The sequence below is a fragment of the Salvelinus sp. IW2-2015 genome, linkage group LG35 (assembly GCF_002910315.2).
Source record: "Salvelinus sp. IW2-2015 linkage group LG35, ASM291031v2, whole genome shotgun sequence".
In the NCBI taxonomy this organism is placed as follows: domain Eukaryota; kingdom Metazoa; phylum Chordata; class Actinopteri; order Salmoniformes; family Salmonidae; genus Salvelinus; species Salvelinus sp. IW2-2015.
This window is the reverse complement of record NC_036874.1, coordinates 5366442-5383684: the sequence shown is the minus strand read 5'-3', so window position 1 is coordinate 5383684 and position 17243 is coordinate 5366442. Positions and strand designations below refer to the sequence as shown.

Genomic DNA, 17243 nt, shown 5'->3' with positions numbered 1-17243 from the left:
GTCTTTGCTCATTGATGGGGAAGTTTCGTGAAAAACTTGGACCTTCTCTACTGTGTCTTTGCCCACTGATAGGAAAACATTTTGGGAAACTTGGACTTTCTCTACTGTGTCATTGCCCACTGATAAGGAAGATTCTTGGGAGACTTGGACCTTCTCTACTGTGTCTTTGCTCACTGATGGGGGAAATTCTTTGGAAACTTGGACCTTCTCTACTGTGTCTTTGCCCACTGATGGGGAAATTTCTTGGGAGACTTGGACATTCTCTACTGTGTCTTTCCTCAGTGATCGGGAAGTTTCTTGGGACAGTCTGCCTGACTTGGAGTTGCTTGGTCTGATTTTATGGCTGAAGGATCCAAATGCTCCACCCAGCAGAGACAGAGCAGGGTCTGCCTGTTTGACTYKTGGGTTAATATCTGTGTTACTGTTGGGTCTGGAAATGGCTGCCTCTACTGAACCAGGGCTCTGGTCTGGGACAGTCTGTGGTTTACCTTCTGGTGGTGAGACACGCCCAGGGCTTTCCATGGACAAGGAAGGCTGTCTTATGTCTGATTGGTGTGTTGAGCTGTCAGTTGATGTTGTAGGCCTATCAGAGGCTGCAGCAGCCTGTGATCTCACCTCTGTGAGTGGTATGTTTGAGAGAGACGCCCTCAGACTCACACTCTGGCTCTGGTGTCTCACCTCCTCTGACAGGGCATTCAGAGTCACACAGGTTGGCATTCCAGAGGATAGGAACACTGAGTCAATGTTGTTGTTTTCCTGCTCCTCCTTGTTTTCCGGGTGACTCTGCAGGTTGCTGACATCATCCTCTGGGAATTGGGAGCTCCCGTCCTCTCCTCCCCCTGCCTCTGATATCTCCTCGATGGACCTCCAGCTGGACAGGTTGGACTCTGGCACTCCCTCTCCCACAAGCTCGACATCTGCCATCTTGTCTGGCCGACCACACAGGCTGTTGTTGTCTTCTTCGTCCCCCATTATATCACCCACCTCATCCTCGTCTGTGCCGACATTGGGCAGCCCGGAGAGTGTCTGTCCAATTTTCTCGTCCAATGTCTGTCCAATCGATGTCCCTCACCTCATACAGTAATAGGCTCTGTGCCTTCAACCCACAGCCTGCCCAGAGAGCCCCGGACCTGCCCAGAGGCCCCGCCCCGCCCCGGCCCCTGCTCCTAACCCCCTTCTATCAGCCCTCCAGCCCCATCCCCCTCCCCCCCCTGCATCTGTCTCTGAGTTCTCCCTCTTTGAGAACAGCAGGGGTGTGTGAGGGAGCCAGGGCCCCAGGGCCCCGTCCTCAGTGCTCAGGGTGTTCCCTCAGTTCTCCTGGCCGGGGTCACATGGGCAGATGTCAGGGGTCAGGGACAGTTGTCAGCCAGGTCAGGTGAGCTTCAGGGCAGGAGGGACAGGGATGTTGCTGGGTTAGGCTCTTTTGGGTACGAGAGCAGAGGACCCCCTTGTCAGGTTTGGTGGCAGTGGCCTTCAAGGACCTGATGGGAGTCCACACCTTCAGCGCTGCTGTTCTCATTCTTCTTGTCCAGTTCCAGCACTGACACCAGAAGCGGTTGGACCGGACTTGAAGCTGCTGCCACCCAAACACACGTGGAGCGGCTTACGGGCTCAGAAGTCTTTTTTAGGCCCGGGTGTTGTCTGACTTAGAGGGGCGTGGCTTAATGAGTAGTTTGAACGAGTCTCTGTCTGTCTGCTCTGTGTGGTCCTCGTCTGAAGTCTCTTTGCTCTGTTCATTATTCTCTCTCGCCGCACCGATCTGTTTGTCCTTCCCTCTCTCCCAACCGCTCTGTTTGTCCTTCCTTCTCTCCACTGCGTCTGTTTGTCTTCACTCTCTCCCCACCGCTCTGTTTGTCTTTCTCTCTCTCCCCACTGCTCTGTTTGTCCTTCCCTCTCTCCCCACTGCTCTGTTTGTCCTTCCCTCTCTCTCCACCGCTCTGTTTGTCCTTCCCTCTCTCCCCACCGCTCTGTTTGTCTTTCTCTCTCTCCCCACCGCTCTGTTTGTCTTTCTCTCTCTTTGCACTGCTCCTTTTGTCCTCCTCTTTCACCGTACCAGCCTGTACTTCCTCTGCAACTGCTTTGACTCGCCCTGCTCCTGTTGCCAGGGTCACATGGATGTTATGGGATGGCTGAGTTGCCAGGGTGACAGGATTGCTGTGGGACGCTGTCTCCGCGATTGTAGCAGCAGGGTTAGTGTTTGGAGTAGCAGCAGGGTTAGTGTTAGGAGTAGCAGCAGGCTTAGTGTTAGGAGTAACAGCAGGGTTAGTGTTAGGAGTAGCAGCAGGGTTAGTGTTTGGAGTAGCAGCAGGGTTAGTGTTTGGAGTAGCAGCAGGGTTAGTGTTTGGAGTAGCAGCAGGGTTAGTGTTAGGAATAGTAGCAGGGTTTGGGGTAGAGCGTGTACCTGGGGTAGTTTTGGGGGTTGAGGCTGTAGCAGGGTTAGTGTTAGTGGTACAGGCCGTAGCAGATTTAGCGTTAGGGGCAGGAGAACTGTTATTGTTAGGGGTAGAGACCGTAGCAGGGTTCATTTCAGGTGTACATACGGTAGCAGGGTTAGTTTTGGAGGTGGAGGAAGTAGCAGAGTTATTTTGTGGGGTTGAGGCTGTAGCAGGGTTGGTGTTAGTGGTACAGACAGTAGCAGATTTAGCATTAGGGGCAGGAGCACGGTTAGTGTTGGGGTTAGAGAGAGATGCAGGCTTGGTTTTAGGGGTTGACACGGTAGCAGGAGTAGTCTTTGGGCTAGTGAAGGCAGGGTAAGGGGTTGTAGAAAGTTTAGGGGTAAGGGTAGAGACATAAGGGCTCTCCTGAGAAGGAGCGGGGACAGGAGGGTCAGAGGACTCTGAGGAGATCTCCATTTCACTCCCACTACTGCTGTTGGAGGACTCGGGGTGGGCTGATTCCGCAGGTTGGGCAGGTGCAAGTGCAGGTTGTGGTGGTCTGGGTCCTGGAGGATCCTCAGGCCGGGGCTCTTTGTCACCTTGGGGATTGATTAGGCTAGGTCTGCTCTGGGACTGGGACAGTTCAGTGCTGTGGGCCTCTGGTCTGGTTTCAGGCTGAGGTTTGGCTTGGTGTGGTTCTGTGGGTGATCCTGTGGGTGGTCCTGTGGGTGGTCCTGTGGGTGGTTCAGCATGTCTCTCTGTGCTGTACAGCCGCTCATCCTCTTCGCCATTATAAGAGGCGGAGTCTAGTGAGTCGTCCGTGTCGTCATGGAAACAGAAGGACTCATCCAGCCCTTCGTTGATGGAAGTTTCTGACAGTGAATGAAGGAAGGAGGCCGAGTTGTCCTCTTCAGCTGGGTCATTTACAGCCTTACCCTCACCCTCCTCCTCCTCTTCCTCATCCTCAACGTCCTCACCCTCTTCTTCATCCACCTCTTCCTCTTTCACTATTTCTACTTTAGCCTCCTCTATCTCTACRTTAGCTTCCACTTCTTCCTCATCATCTTCATCATCATCCTCCACGTCCCCCTCCTCCTCTCCGGCCGCGTACGCATCCACATCGTTCCCTTCGTTCCTGTCGTTTCCCTCTCCTCCCTCATTCCCCTCCTCTGTGGGGAAGAGAGTGATCTCCATGGAGTCTGCCTGGAAGAGGAGACTGGTGTGGAGGGGGAAGTTAAGCAGAGAGGCTGGGATCATACTCCCCTCTTCCTCCTCCTCCTCCATCTCTCCATCATCACTGTAGGAGCCTGGAAACAGCAGGAATGTACCCATCTCTCCGTAAGGGCTGGAGTTATCCCCGTCTGACACATCTGGAGAGCAGGTGTCCATGGTAAGGTTGGAGGAGGCAGGGTTGACGCTGGAGGTGTGAGGGCTTAGGTTCCCCATGTCTGGGGCAAAGGGGAAGGAGATGGAGGTCAGCCGTGGGGAGTCTGCTCCATCATCATCTGGGTTGGTAATGGGAGGGTAAAGCTCCTCAGACACACAGGCCTGCAGCTCCAGCTCCAGGCCTCTTTGCAGCAGGGGACTTGAGTACTGCTGTCCCCCAGCCAGAGCATCCTCTGCTGGGCAGAGCGAGCCCTCCGACTCCCCTCCATCTTCCTGGGAGTCGGTGCTTCTGCCGCTGCTGCTCCTCAATGGGGAAGTGTCCTCTGTCACCCAGCGAGGGCGACAGCTACCCCTTGAGACTGTCGCTTCCTCACTCCTCCTCTCCCTTACCTCCCCTCTCAGCACCTCCTCCTCCTCCAGGATCACAGTCTCTGCTAGACCCTTATAGAGGCAGAACCGCCACTCTGCTGCTCCTCCTCCCTTCTCCTCTGCCCTCTCCCCTACTGCTCCCCTATCCTCCCCCACTTCGTCTCCGATTTCAGACAGCGAGCTGACAAAGCATGCAGGTGCCTCCTGCACCTCCTCTGCCAGGAGAAGGTTGGGGGAGGTGCAGGGGGAGGTGGAAGAGGTCCAGCTGCCRCCCTCSGCCGTGACGTAGGAGCCAGAGGGGGAYGTGAGYGGGGAGCACAGGTCCTCYCTGTCRGAGGGGGAGTTTMGTGAGAGGGGAGAGGCTGGYGAGCCYGGGTAAGAGCGYTGTTTGAGGTGTAAGGGGCGAGCAGCCATCTTGATGGGGGTGGAGGGGGCGGTGTAGTACAGGTCAGGATCCAGGGACGAGGGAACACCCACTCTCAGAGGGTTCACGGCATAGGCCGGCTCAGTGAAGGATAGGATAGCAGGGGGATAGGCTGGCTCGGACAGGGAGGGCATGGCATACATGGCACATACAAAAGGCATTTCACCATAGGGAGACAGCCCTGCCTCCAAAGGGCTTAAGCTGCCCGTCAAACTAACATCCACTGTGACTGGCTCTGAGGAGGGAGGGGAGGCAGGGATGAGGGGGGTTAGGAGAGGGGTGAGGAGAGGGCTAATGGGCAGGACAGGGATTCTCTCCTGCTCTTGCTCCATCTTTGGGGTCAGAGGTGAATTGTCTCTCTCCTGCCCTGTGTCCAGTTGGGCCTTTTCCCCAGACTCGGCCTGTGGTTCTGAGGGATGGTTAGGGATCTCCAAGACTTGGCCTCCGGGCAGGGGTATCACCTGGCTGCTCTGCACGCAAGGGCACTTCCCTGTCAGGGTCTTCTTGGTCTTGAGCAGGGCCTCCTGGCCCATCACCACCCGTGTGTCCATGTTCTCTGGCTCCTTGTAGTCACTCTCCACCTCTGAGCCCATCAGGACCTGGAGAACATAATGAGAACATTGGATGAACATTGGAAAAACATAAAGAGAAGAGGAGAACATTGGTAAACATACACACACACACCTTGATTCTCTCCATCTTCACGGGTCCGCTGCGGCGTCCACAGGGTCCGTGACCTCCAAACGTTCCGCTAAGCCGGATCGTGTTACTGTGGCGACGGTCGGAACCTTCAGGCTGGGGTCGCGGGGTCGCGGAGGAGCTGGGCGTGGCCCGGACCAGCCGCGGCCCAAAAGGAGAGGTGCATGATGGGAGCAGCTTCTGAGGGGTGCTGGGGGAGGGACTAGAGCCGCTGTCACTAGGGGTCGAGCCACTGTCACTAGGGGTGGAATCAGTGGAGGCATGTCTGGTCATGTCTGAAAGAGGAGCGAAAAAGAAGAAACTGTTTCTGTAATGTTATGTCCATGAGGTCAGAATCACTAGCTGCTTCATGACGTGGCAACAGTAACTGTAATGGAGAAAAGGCAACTGGAATTTCAGTTTACCTCCTGAATGTATTAAAAATGATACAATTAAAACACAAAATATCTGTAATGGATGTTGTAGTCTCTTTGACTTTGTTGAATAGAAACAGCTCTCTCTTTGAAGCTTGCTCTCCCCCCATTACCGTTACACACACAGCCATACCTAGCGGGTCGAGAATTTCACCTAAATGTCCGAGAATACAGGTGACTGAAAAGACCATGCTCACAGCAGGGTACACATCAAGTGGCATCGACATATCAAAATATAAGGTCCCTACTGTCGTCACTTACAACCATCAACTACGGCTGGGTGAATGGAGCCCATTTACTGGTAGTTCTGAATGAATTAAATGTGTGCTCCCTCCATTTACATGGCTCACTGCCCAGGGTAGTTCTTTACTCAGGCACTTTTCCTTCCACAGTAGTGACCCTGACCCCCAAGGGAATGGAACACACCCCTGAGTTTGCTGAAGTCTGCATATCTGGCTGTAGTACCTGCTGCTAGGGCAGTTGAGCCCGCACTGTGCACGAGTGTGTGTAAGCTTGTGCATGTAGGGGGTTTTCCCCTCTCCTCTACCCCTCCTCTCATCTTTCCTGTACCCATCTAACAATTCTTTGTGAGGCATTGGAAAACCTCCCTGGTCTTTGAGGTTGATTCTGTGTTTGAAATGCACTGCTCGACTGAGGGACCTTAGAGATAATTGTATGTGTGGGGTACAGAGATGAGGTAGTCTTTCAAAAATCACAAAGTGAGTCCATGCAACTTATGTGACTTGTTAAGCAAATTTGATTTGATTTGAAATGTTTTGTKCTAAACATGTTTAGGCATGCGATAACAAAGGGGTTGAATACTTATTGACTCAAGACATTTCAGCTTTTCATTTTTGATTAATTTGTAAACATTTATAAAAACATAATCTACTTTGACATTATGGGTGTTGGAGAAAGAGAGAGAAAAGACAAGAGAGAATGAAAGGAATTGAATAAAGAAGAATTCAGATTGATTGATGGGTAACATCGAGAACATGCTGGTCTTGTGTGATATTCATCCCTGATCCTGAAGGGGCGCTACATGCAGGGTGTCTGTTGCCCTCTTCCGTTGCTTGATGCTTGATAGTACTACAGCTAGCACAGTTCGATAACTTCACTAGCTACTTCATGTACAACTTGAAAATACCATGCTAACACTGCTCTCAGTGCTTAGTGGTAAAATTATGGCCAACACGGTAGCTAGCTTATGCTACTCCTTCTCTTAATTGAAATGAGGCTATTGTTGCTAGCTCTCGTCTTTCTCTTTGCACTTTTGCTCTCTCTCCTCCTCATCTTTCTCTCTTTTGCTCTCTCTCTCTCTTGCGCTACCTCTCTCTCTCTCTCTCTCTAATCAGACACTCAGATTAGCCTAAGGCTAAATGGAGCCATTATTAGATTACCGCCTTTCCCTCGACACACACACACTCCACTCCAGTGACTACGCCATCGTCTCCATAACCTTCAACAGGAACGAAGGATCATTTTGAGAGAAAATGACAGAATGGAGGAGAGTAACTAGGGCAAGAGTGCGAGTGGAGGAGGGAGTCTGGATCAGTCAGAGAGAAAGAGAAAGCGAGAGAGGGGTCGACAAAGGGGGTATTTTCCATTCTATTATGATCAGCTCTGCTGCTCCTTACTGATGTTACAGTTCTGCAGGATTTAAATGAAAACAACACACTAGACTCCTTATGTGATTTCCATGAAATACCCTGAGTCCTGTCATGTACTGTGAGTGCACAGGCCAAGGTTATTATAGTAAACAAAACAAAAACAAAAACTAATCATGAAAAAAACTATTTAGTAACTGAAATAAAATAATTAACAAATATGTTTTAAAAACTAAAACTATCTTTGACTCCTAAACTAACTAAAATAAAATAAAAACCATTGTGAATTCTCTTCAGTTTTAGTTTATCTTCTAAACTTAGGGCATGTAGTACTAAAGTAAAAAAAAATATTGGACAGGTGTAAAAATCGGCAAGAGAGTTTATTTTTTGCACCCGTCTCGGCACCATTCCTTTTAAATCCAAGTCACATTGAGATTGACTTTATAATTTAAACCTAACCTAACCTATGACCTGACCCTTCAACTAATGCATTTACCAAAGATTATCTATATACTGACAAGAGACGGGACTCAATGCTCTAACAATGGGAATAAATGTCAGAAAAGGCAGAAGGCAGGCAGGAGGAGGTGGGAGCAGGCTGGAACATTCTAGCCAATAAGAGAGCAGATTTGCATGTGAACAATGGGCACATCTCCGATATAACATAAAAAATATATATATAATAATTCAAATTGGAGACTTATATTTCCCTCACTAACTTTAAACATCAGCTATCTGAGCAGCTAACCGATCGCTGCAGCTGTACATAGCCCATCTGTAAACAGCACACCCAATCTACCTACCTCATCCCCATATTGTTTTTATTTACTTTTCTGCTCTTTTGCACACCAGTATGTCTACTTGCACATCACCATCTGCTCATCTATCACCCTGGTGTTAATTTGTTAAATTGTAATTACTTCGCTACTATGGCCTTCCTCACGCCATTTGCACACACTGTATATAGACTTTCTTTTTTTCTATTGTGTTATTGACTGTATGCTTGTTTATTCCATGTTTAACTCTGTGTTGTTGTTTGTGTCGAACTGTGTCACGGCTGTTGCTGGAAGAAGACCAAGGTGCAGCGTGGTGGGCGTACATATTCCTTTTTATTTCAAAATGTTCGCCAACAAAACAACAAACGAAAAACAACCGTGAAGCTTACAGGGCGTTAGTGCCACAAACAAAGTTAACTACCCACCCCCGAAAGGAGGGAAAAAGGGCTACCTAAGTATGGTTCCCAATCAGAGACAACGATAGACAGCTGTCCCTGATTGAGAACCATACCCGGCCAAAACATAGAAACACAAAATCATAGAAAACAAAACATAGAATGCCCACCCCAAATCACACCCTGACCAAACCAAATAGAGACATAAAAGGCTCTCTAAGGTCAGGGCGTGACAGACTGCTTTGCTTTATCTTGGCCAGGTCGCAGTTGTAAATGAGAACTTGTTCTCAACTAGCCTTCCTGGTTAAATAAAGGTGAAATATATATATTTTTTTTAAATGGCTCCAGCCTTCCTAAAACCTCCCTAAAAACGGAAACTAAATAATACACAACTAATGCTAAATAAAAACTAGCAAATCAGATCTGAAAATGAGCTGAAACTAAACTGAATTGGAAATACAAATCGAAAAACCAATAGAAATAAAACCTAATAGAAAAGCACTAAACTATAATAACCTTGGTACAGACATAGGGATATGCACGCATTCACACACAGACACAAACACTGACCAGAGAACAGGACTTTATTCTCTTCTCTTAACTGGGCCATCGCCATGCACAGTGACCTCAGAAACGTGCACACGCACACGCACACGCACACGCACACTTGCTCCACCAGGAACCCAAATATCACTTACTGATGGAGTATGCGGACTCTCTCTCTCCCTCCCTCTTTGTTTATCTCTGATAGCCCATCCTCTTCTGCTGCATTTCTCTTTGTCCTCTTTCCCTCCCTCTTTTTTTATCCCTCTCTCTATTTCTTATTTTCTATCTTGTCTCCCCCTTCCCTTTCCCTTCCTTCCTCTCTCTGTGCCTGTGGTCTAGCTAATAGCTAATATCGTCAGCACTTAGCTGCACTGTTTCTAACCTTTCCTAGGCCCAGGCCCAGGCCCAGGGTGGGGATGTTTATCACTGGATTGTTATGCTGAGTGATGTCACAGTGTGTGCACGCACGCACACACACACACACAAATTTGTCACAGAGATGCATACAAGGACACAATAAGACGTGTGCCGCTCTAAGGTTCTTTGTTTGTGTGTGTGGTGTGTGTGTGTGTGTGTGTGTGTGGTGTGTGTGTGTGTTGTTGTGTGTGTGTTGTGTTGTGTGTGTGTGGTGGTGGTGTGTGTGTGTGTGTGTGTGTGTGTGTGTGTTGTGTTGTGTGTGTGTGTGTGCGTGCGTGCGCGCCGCGCGCGCGCGTGCGTGCGTGCGTGTGCGTGCGCGAGTGTGAGCAGGCTGGAGCAGGCTGGAACTGCGTCACAGAGGCTGCTCCCACGGCCTGTCAGGCCCCAGAGCGAGCTTCTATTTCAGCCTTCACTCCAAGACAGTCCCAGGCCTTGAGACAAGCCCCAGGGGCCTACTGCCTCACAATACCTCTCTCCAGCTCTCTGCCTCTCCCCCTTTCTCCCTACCTCTTTCCCACTCTCTCTCTCTCTCCCACCATCATCCTATTCTGTTGCCTTCTCTTCTCATCTAACCATATAGTTCTCAGTGCAGGATGCACTCGTTTCAAAACAGTGATGTTTCGGATTGAAAGGCCTTCATCAGAACACTCCAGGGACAGACAAGACAATGTAAGGATATGATTTATATTAAAGCTAAACTAGTAGGATGGGTATTTTACAAAAAACTAGTGGCAGTGCAATAATACATAGATTAGACGTCGTACTCCAAATAGCCATCTGGATTACATCACAGCATTAGTGCCAGACCAGCAGAGCTGATACGTGCTGTCTGAGACGTACACCTAATCCCTTTACTGTATCTGTACAGCACCTTATACCATAAATCCCTTTACTATACCTGTACAGCACCTTATACCATAAATCCCTTTACTATACATATACACTATAGAACCTATACCTAGTGRCAGGAGTTTTGGGGCACTTTTTGATGCATTGTGCATTCACAGCATTGTCTACTAGTGTTGCTGCAGGTAGGAAATGTTCTGTAATTGACACGAGTTGTCTCCAATCTATCAATCAATGTCTGGTTGTACGTGTGTCCAGCGACTGTCAAGCCAACAACTTTACTATTACGCCAAGAGGTCTGATCCTCTTGATGGGCTCACTAGGTGTTTGGTTAAGGTCGCTTCACTACCCCCTTCCTTCAGGAGAGTGTGTCCCCAGACTCCCCACACTTCCCTCACATGTACACACCTCTTGGATGGCCTCACGGGCTCCATCCCACCTCTGACACCAATGTAGCGAATTTGGGGGTTAGCCCTGGCCCGGGACTTGAACCCAGATACAGCGACTGTTAAGGCAACACCTTAATTGTTATGCCAACACCAAGAGGTTCCTCTTGGCATAACAATTAAGGTGTTGGCTTGACAATCACTGGACCTGGGTGCAAGTCCTGGTCGGGGCGACCCTCCCGAATTTGCTACAATATACTTCCAAGGTTGGTTTCATTGACTCTACCCTTTAACTGCCCAAATTGACCTATTTTTAGATACAACTTTCGAAATCCGTTCGCAAGGATAATCTTCAGCAAATTGAGGTGTAGAATCACTCTTCTACAAATACTATTCCCTGCCAAATATTAGGTTTGGTGCAATTAAGATTTGCAGTGCTACGCACAATCAGACATTGATTGATCGGAGGAGACAGCATGTGTCAATTACCGAACATTTCCTAGGATTTCCTACCTGCAGCAACACTAGTGGACAATGCAGGTAAAAGCACAGTGCTTCAAAACTCCTGGCCCTACCTATACCACTTGTTCCTCTACTGTACAGTCGGAACCTATACAGCACCACTGTACCTATACAGAACCCTAAATGGAGAGAAATTGTGGGTGGCCTTGCTCAAGATTAGAGATCCAGTTCCATTGCCATTTTTGAGTCTCCCAGCCTGGGGCTTGAACCAGAAACCTTTCGTCTGCTGGCCCACCACTTCTAACCTCTATGCTACTGTACCTTTTACCCCAACTGCCTCTACTGTCAGAGAGATAATACCCTAACCCAGGGATCATCAACTACATTCAGCCGCAGGCCGAATCTTTCTTGAGCGGATGGCTGGGGGGCCAGAACATAATTACTAATAATTTGTAGACTGCAAATTAACTGCAAGAAGCCCAAACAGATATGTTTGATTAAAACAATAATTTCAAACCTTGCTTACATTTGTATACATTATACATTATATCACTTCATGTCTCTTATGTGTGGAAATACCTGGGAACAGATTTTTTAAATTAAAATCACTTGGAGTGGATTTCCRCGTATTTGGTACAGTCTTTAATGACCAACAATGAAAATCCCCCTCAAAATAAACATGATATATTTATTTTTTGTGGTTTTATTTGGTGGCCAAATACACCACAGATAAAACCTAACCCTTACAGTGTACTTCTACTGTCTGAGAAATGCATTTATCCCCCCAGTGTACTTATCCCCCTTCACTTCAACACAATGAACACACAAACATAATACACAGGTAAATACACAGTCTGGGAGATGCAACTCCTATACTCTAACTTTACTGTCAAGTACAGCATCTAACATAGAATATATTGTCTGCTAGACACAAACCTACCAGATGCAACATAACAACAATACCATAATAACCATATTGACTACATCATCTCATCAATAGCTATGTTAGCAGTAAGTAGCATACAGTGACATGTACACACACAGTTCCAGTAGTCAGTGTCTTATCTAACATGAACAATTTGTTTTCAAATGCTCTGCTTTACCCTACATTAGTCCGTGTCTGAATCTGTTCCTTCAGTATCTGGCCCTGCTGTTACTGTGTGGATGCTGCTGCTGAGTGCGGTGCTGTGTCATGTCCCTGCATGGTGAGACTGGGGGAAGGGAAGTCAAGTACAAGAGAGGGAGGGAGGAGCTGCTCCACTCTGCCCTGAGAAAACACACCGCCACTGGGCAGTGAGATGGGGCTGGGGAGAGAGTGGGGGAAGGGGATGTGGGTATGGGGTTAGTGAGGGGAACGGGGAATATGGAGRTGGCGCTCGGGGTCAGGTAGGGGTAAGGGGATGTTTGTGGGGTTAGGTAGGGTAGGTGTTGTGGATGGGGGGTCTGGGGATGAAGGCTAGGGTGCTGGAGCTGGAACTAGGACTGGAGTGGGGATCACAGATAGACAGACACAGACAGACATGACCCAGCTCTACCTCTCTAATCCGTCGGTCTGTCGGTCTGTCTGCTTCCCACATGGCATTATAGAAGGTATCCATTATCCCTCCTTTACCAGCCTCTCTGTAACTCTTACATCTCTTCCCCTTCCTAGTGCCTCGCATAATCCTCCCCCTCCCTGTCTCTCCTCTGCCACCTCCACTCTACCTTGTCCTCCTTCCCTCTCTCATTTTCCCCTCACCCCCTTACCTGGTTCAGGCAGGCCTGTCTGCTCTGCTCCAAGCTCCGGATGTCTTTCTTTGGGGACAGATCTGTGAGAGCTCTCCCCCGGCATGGCTGTTTCTGGATCTCTTTGGCTCTGACGCAACAATAACTCCACACCACCCAGCAGCCAAGGTGAACAGAGAGAGAGTGCGCAGTAGAGGAAGGGGCAGAGAGAGAGAGAGAGAAAGAGGGTGAATGCTCAGTGTGCCTCTCTCTGTGGTGCAGCAGAGCAGTGATGATGCTATGAGTGAGAGTGTGTGTGGATCTCGCGATGCTGCTAGTGTGTGTGCGTGTGTGTGGGCGCATATGTTTGTGTGGAATCTGAGAGGGAGCTGCAGTATTCTCTCTCATTCCCCAGCTGAGCAGCACTGCCTCCCTCCTCCCCTCCCTCTTTCCTTTCCATCCCTCTCTCCTTCCCATCCCTCTTTCCCTCCCTCCCTCCCTCCCTGGTGATGACTTGATACTCAGCGATGATGTCAGCAGATTTCTGCTGCTGTCTGAGTGCTGCCCCCATCCTTACAGGAAGGTACTGCAGAGACAGAGGGCTGGAGAGAGGGTGTGCGGAGAAGATGGGCTATTGCAGAAAGAGAGATGGAGGAAATAACGGTTGTGAAAGGGAGATTGAAGGAGAGAGTTACAAAGAAAGAAAAGAGAGGGAGACTTTCAGTCTCCTCCTTCCCCCTTTCCATTTGTTCCCCCCAAACCCCACAGATCAATGGCAGTCTCCATGGCAACCCCAAGCTTCCCACGCTGGGTGTGTGAGTATGTGTGTGTATCAGGGGGTTTCTGCGTCTGCTCTGCCAGCTCAACAGAATCCCCTGTCTCCTCTCTCTGCCAATTTCAGCCCGGCTGGCATTTATACATCAGCGTTATCCTCCTCTCTCATCTGCTTACTCATTTTCCCCTGCTCCTCGCTGACCTGCAACACACAGAAACATATTGCCCTCAGACAGGATCTGGTCTCTATGACAACACAGTTAATACTGGGACAGCTGACTGGCTGGGCTCAGAGGTGGGGTGATGAGATCAATCAGTCAATCAACCAACTAACCAATCAATGGAGTTACTTAGCAGCTCACTCTCTATATCGCAACATGATCTCAACGCTCATGGGGCCAGAGTTCGAAATTAACTATCTGAGCCTTTTGAATTATAGCATTACTCTCKCAAGTGGCGCAGCAGTCTAACGCACTGAATCTCAGTGCAAGAGGTGTCACTACAGTCCCTGGTTCAAATCCAGTCTGTATGACATTTGGCCGTGATTGGGAGTCCCATAGGTCGGCTCACAATTGGCCCAGCGTCGTCTGGTTTTGGCCGGGGTAGGCCGTCATTGTAAATAAGAATTTGTTCTTAACTGACTTGCCTAGTTAAATTAAAAATATATATATTTACATACATGTTGGAGCTGCTACAGAAATATAATATGTAGATCAGTCATGATTCTCTCTTTCATGTGTTACAATCTAGACAGTGGTGTAAAAATACTTCAAGGTACTGCTTAAGTAGTTTGTTGGGGTTTTTGTACTTTACTTTTTATATTTTTTACAACTTTACTTTACTCCACTCCTAAAGAAAATAATGTATTTTTTACTCCATACATTTTCCCTGAGACCCAAAAGTACTCGTTACATTTTGAATGCTTAGCAGGACAGAAAAATTGTCCAACTCATACACTTATGAAGAGAACATCCCAGGTCATCCCTACAGTACTTCCTCTGATCTTGCGGACTCTCTAAACACACATGCTTTGTTTGTAACTGATGTCTAAGTGTTGGAGTGTGCCGCTGGCTATCTGTAAGTAAATTTAAAAAACAAGAAAATGGTACCGTTTGGTTAGCTTAATATAAGGAATTTGAAATGATTTATACTTTTATTATATGTAAGTAATTACATTTACTTTTGATACTTAAGTATATTTAAAACCAAATAATTTTACTCAATTGGTATTGTACTGGGTGACTTTCACTTTTTCTTAAGTCATTTTCTATTAGGGTATCTTGACTTTAACTCAAGTATGACAATTTGGTACTTTTTCCAATACTGATTCTAGGTGAGATAATAAATGGAAAAAGAATCTTAAACATCCTGCTTTATCATTATAGCTGAGCACATATGCTCCAATCAGTGCTAAGCAACTCAACTACATACAGTGCAGTCAAAAAGTATCCACACCCATTGACTTTTTCCATATTTTGTTGCGTTACATTGAGATTTTGTGTCACTGGCCTACCCATAATGTCAAAGTGGATAATATTTTTAAAATTCTTTACAAATTAACTAAAAATGAAAAGCTGAAATGTTCTGAGTAAATAAGTATTCAACCCCTTTGTTATGGCAAGCCTAAATAAGTTCAGGAGTAAAAATGTGCGTAACAAGTCACACAATAAGTTGCAATAATAGTGTTTAACATGATTTTTTAATGACTACCTCATCTCTGTACTCCACACATACAATTAGTCAAACAGTGAATTTCAAACACAGATTCAAATACAAAGAAGAGCACCTATTGGTAGATGGGTAAAAAAAGGCATACATTGAATATCCCTTTGAGCATGGTGAAGTTACTAATTACACTTTGGATGGTGTATCAATATACCCAGTCACTACAAAAGATACAGGTGTCCTTCCTAACTCAGTTGCCGGGGGGGAAGGAAACTGCTCAGGGATTTCACCATGAGGCCAATGGTGAAAACAGTTATTGAGTTTAATGGCTGTGATCGGAGAAAACTGAGGATGAATCAACAACATTGTAGTTACTCCAAAATTACATTGAAAATAAGGAAGCTTGTACAGAATAAAAAATATTACAAACATGCATCCTGTTTGCAATAAGGTAGTAAAGTAAAACTGCAGAAAATGAGGCAAAGAAATAAACTTTATGTCCTGAATACAAAGTGTTATGTTTGGGGCAAATCTAACACAACATCTCTTCATATTTTCAAGCATGGTGGTGGCTGCATCATGTTATGGGTATGCTTGCCATCGGCAAAGACTCTGGATTATTTTGCATAAAAATAAACGGAATGGAGCTAAGTACAGGCAAACCTCTAGAGGAAAACCTGGTTCAGTCTCTTTTCCATCAGACACTGGGAGATGAAAAAATCTTTCAGCATGACAATAACCCAAAACACAAGGCCATATCTACACTAAGGTTGCTTACCAAGACAGTGAATGTTCCTGAGTGACCGAGTTACAGTTTTGACTACAAATCTACTTTGAGGCTTTWAAAGTGTTCTTACACTGTGATTTTGAACATTCAAAACAACTGGGAAATGTCCACGGCAGACATTGTTGAAGCATTAGCTTGCTCTATACCTTCTGAGTGATAGGATTCACGAGCACCACCACCAATCAGCCTACACTACTGCACACACCCATTGTTACTATGACAACTATCGTTGCCATGTCATCAAATAACTGCTGTCTGGACACACACAAATCAGATTTGATCACTTGTAACTTGCTGTTTGGAAAGTCAGTATTCCAAAACGGATTTGAAAAACAAAACTGATTTGAGCATTAAGGCCTGCAGTGTGAACAAGGCTTTAGAAACTTAACCAGAAAGACTCACAGCTGTAATCACTGCCAAAGGTGCTTCTACAAAGTATTGACTCAGTGGTGTGGATATCTATGTAAATGAGATATTTCTGTATTTAATTTATAATACAATTTGCCATAAAATTCTAAAAACATGTTTTCACTTTGTCATTATGGGGTATTGTGTGTAGACGGGTAAAAAAACATAGATTTTGAATTCAGGCTGTAACACAACAAAATGTGAAATAAGTCAAGGGGTATGGACGGCACGGACACAACAGCAGTGTGTGTGAGCCGGTCCCTGTGGGATACATTCAGCAACCCCCCCATAACACACACACACCACTGACCCATCACGTTTGATAATAAATATGTCTTATTAGCTGTGAAGAGAAGAATCCTCAGGTTGAATATCACACCATCAGGATGCCAATGATACCATAGAAGCTCATCCAACTCAACGTCCTCTCTAAACACACCGTGAGGAAAGTCAAGACCTACCAGAGCCATAGATAATGGGCTTGTCCACACTGCAGCCAACAGTGCAGGCGGATGATGTCTGACTGGCTTTCGGAGCCGTCATCGACTCAGTGGGTTTTGTCCAACATGTCTGCGGACCTACTCACTGCCACAGTCAAACTCTGGACCTAGTATTGTCCCGTGAAATAAATAATGTTTTTCCTCATAATCCTGGACTATCGGACCACCATTTTATTACATTTGCAATCGCAACAAATAATCTGATCAGACCCCAACCAAGGATCATCAAAAGTCGTGCTATAAATTCTCGGATAACCCAAAGATTCTTAGATGCCCTTCCAGACTCCCTCCACCTACCCAAAGA

At 47.0% G+C, this 17243-nt stretch overlaps 1 protein-coding gene across 1 annotated transcript in view; it reads right to left on the bottom strand.

Moving 5' to 3' along the window:
* LOC111958644 (nascent polypeptide-associated complex subunit alpha, muscle-specific form) overlaps positions 1-13164 on the bottom strand; it is a 25219-nt gene extending 12055 nt beyond the window's left edge. Inside the window, exons 1-5 of the mRNA XM_070437324.1 lie at positions 12848-13164; positions 5239-5528; positions 1742-5153; positions 1499-1576; positions 117-995 (exon numbers count right to left, since the gene is read on the bottom strand). Coding sequence (XP_070293425.1) covers positions 117-995; positions 1499-1576; positions 1742-5153; positions 5239-5528; positions 12848-12932 — 4744 coding nt within the window. The 5' untranslated portion in view covers positions 12933-13164. The remainder of the gene's footprint in view (positions 1-116; positions 996-1498; positions 1577-1741; positions 5154-5238; positions 5529-12847) is intronic.
* Positions 13165-17243: the final 4079 nt, after the last annotated feature.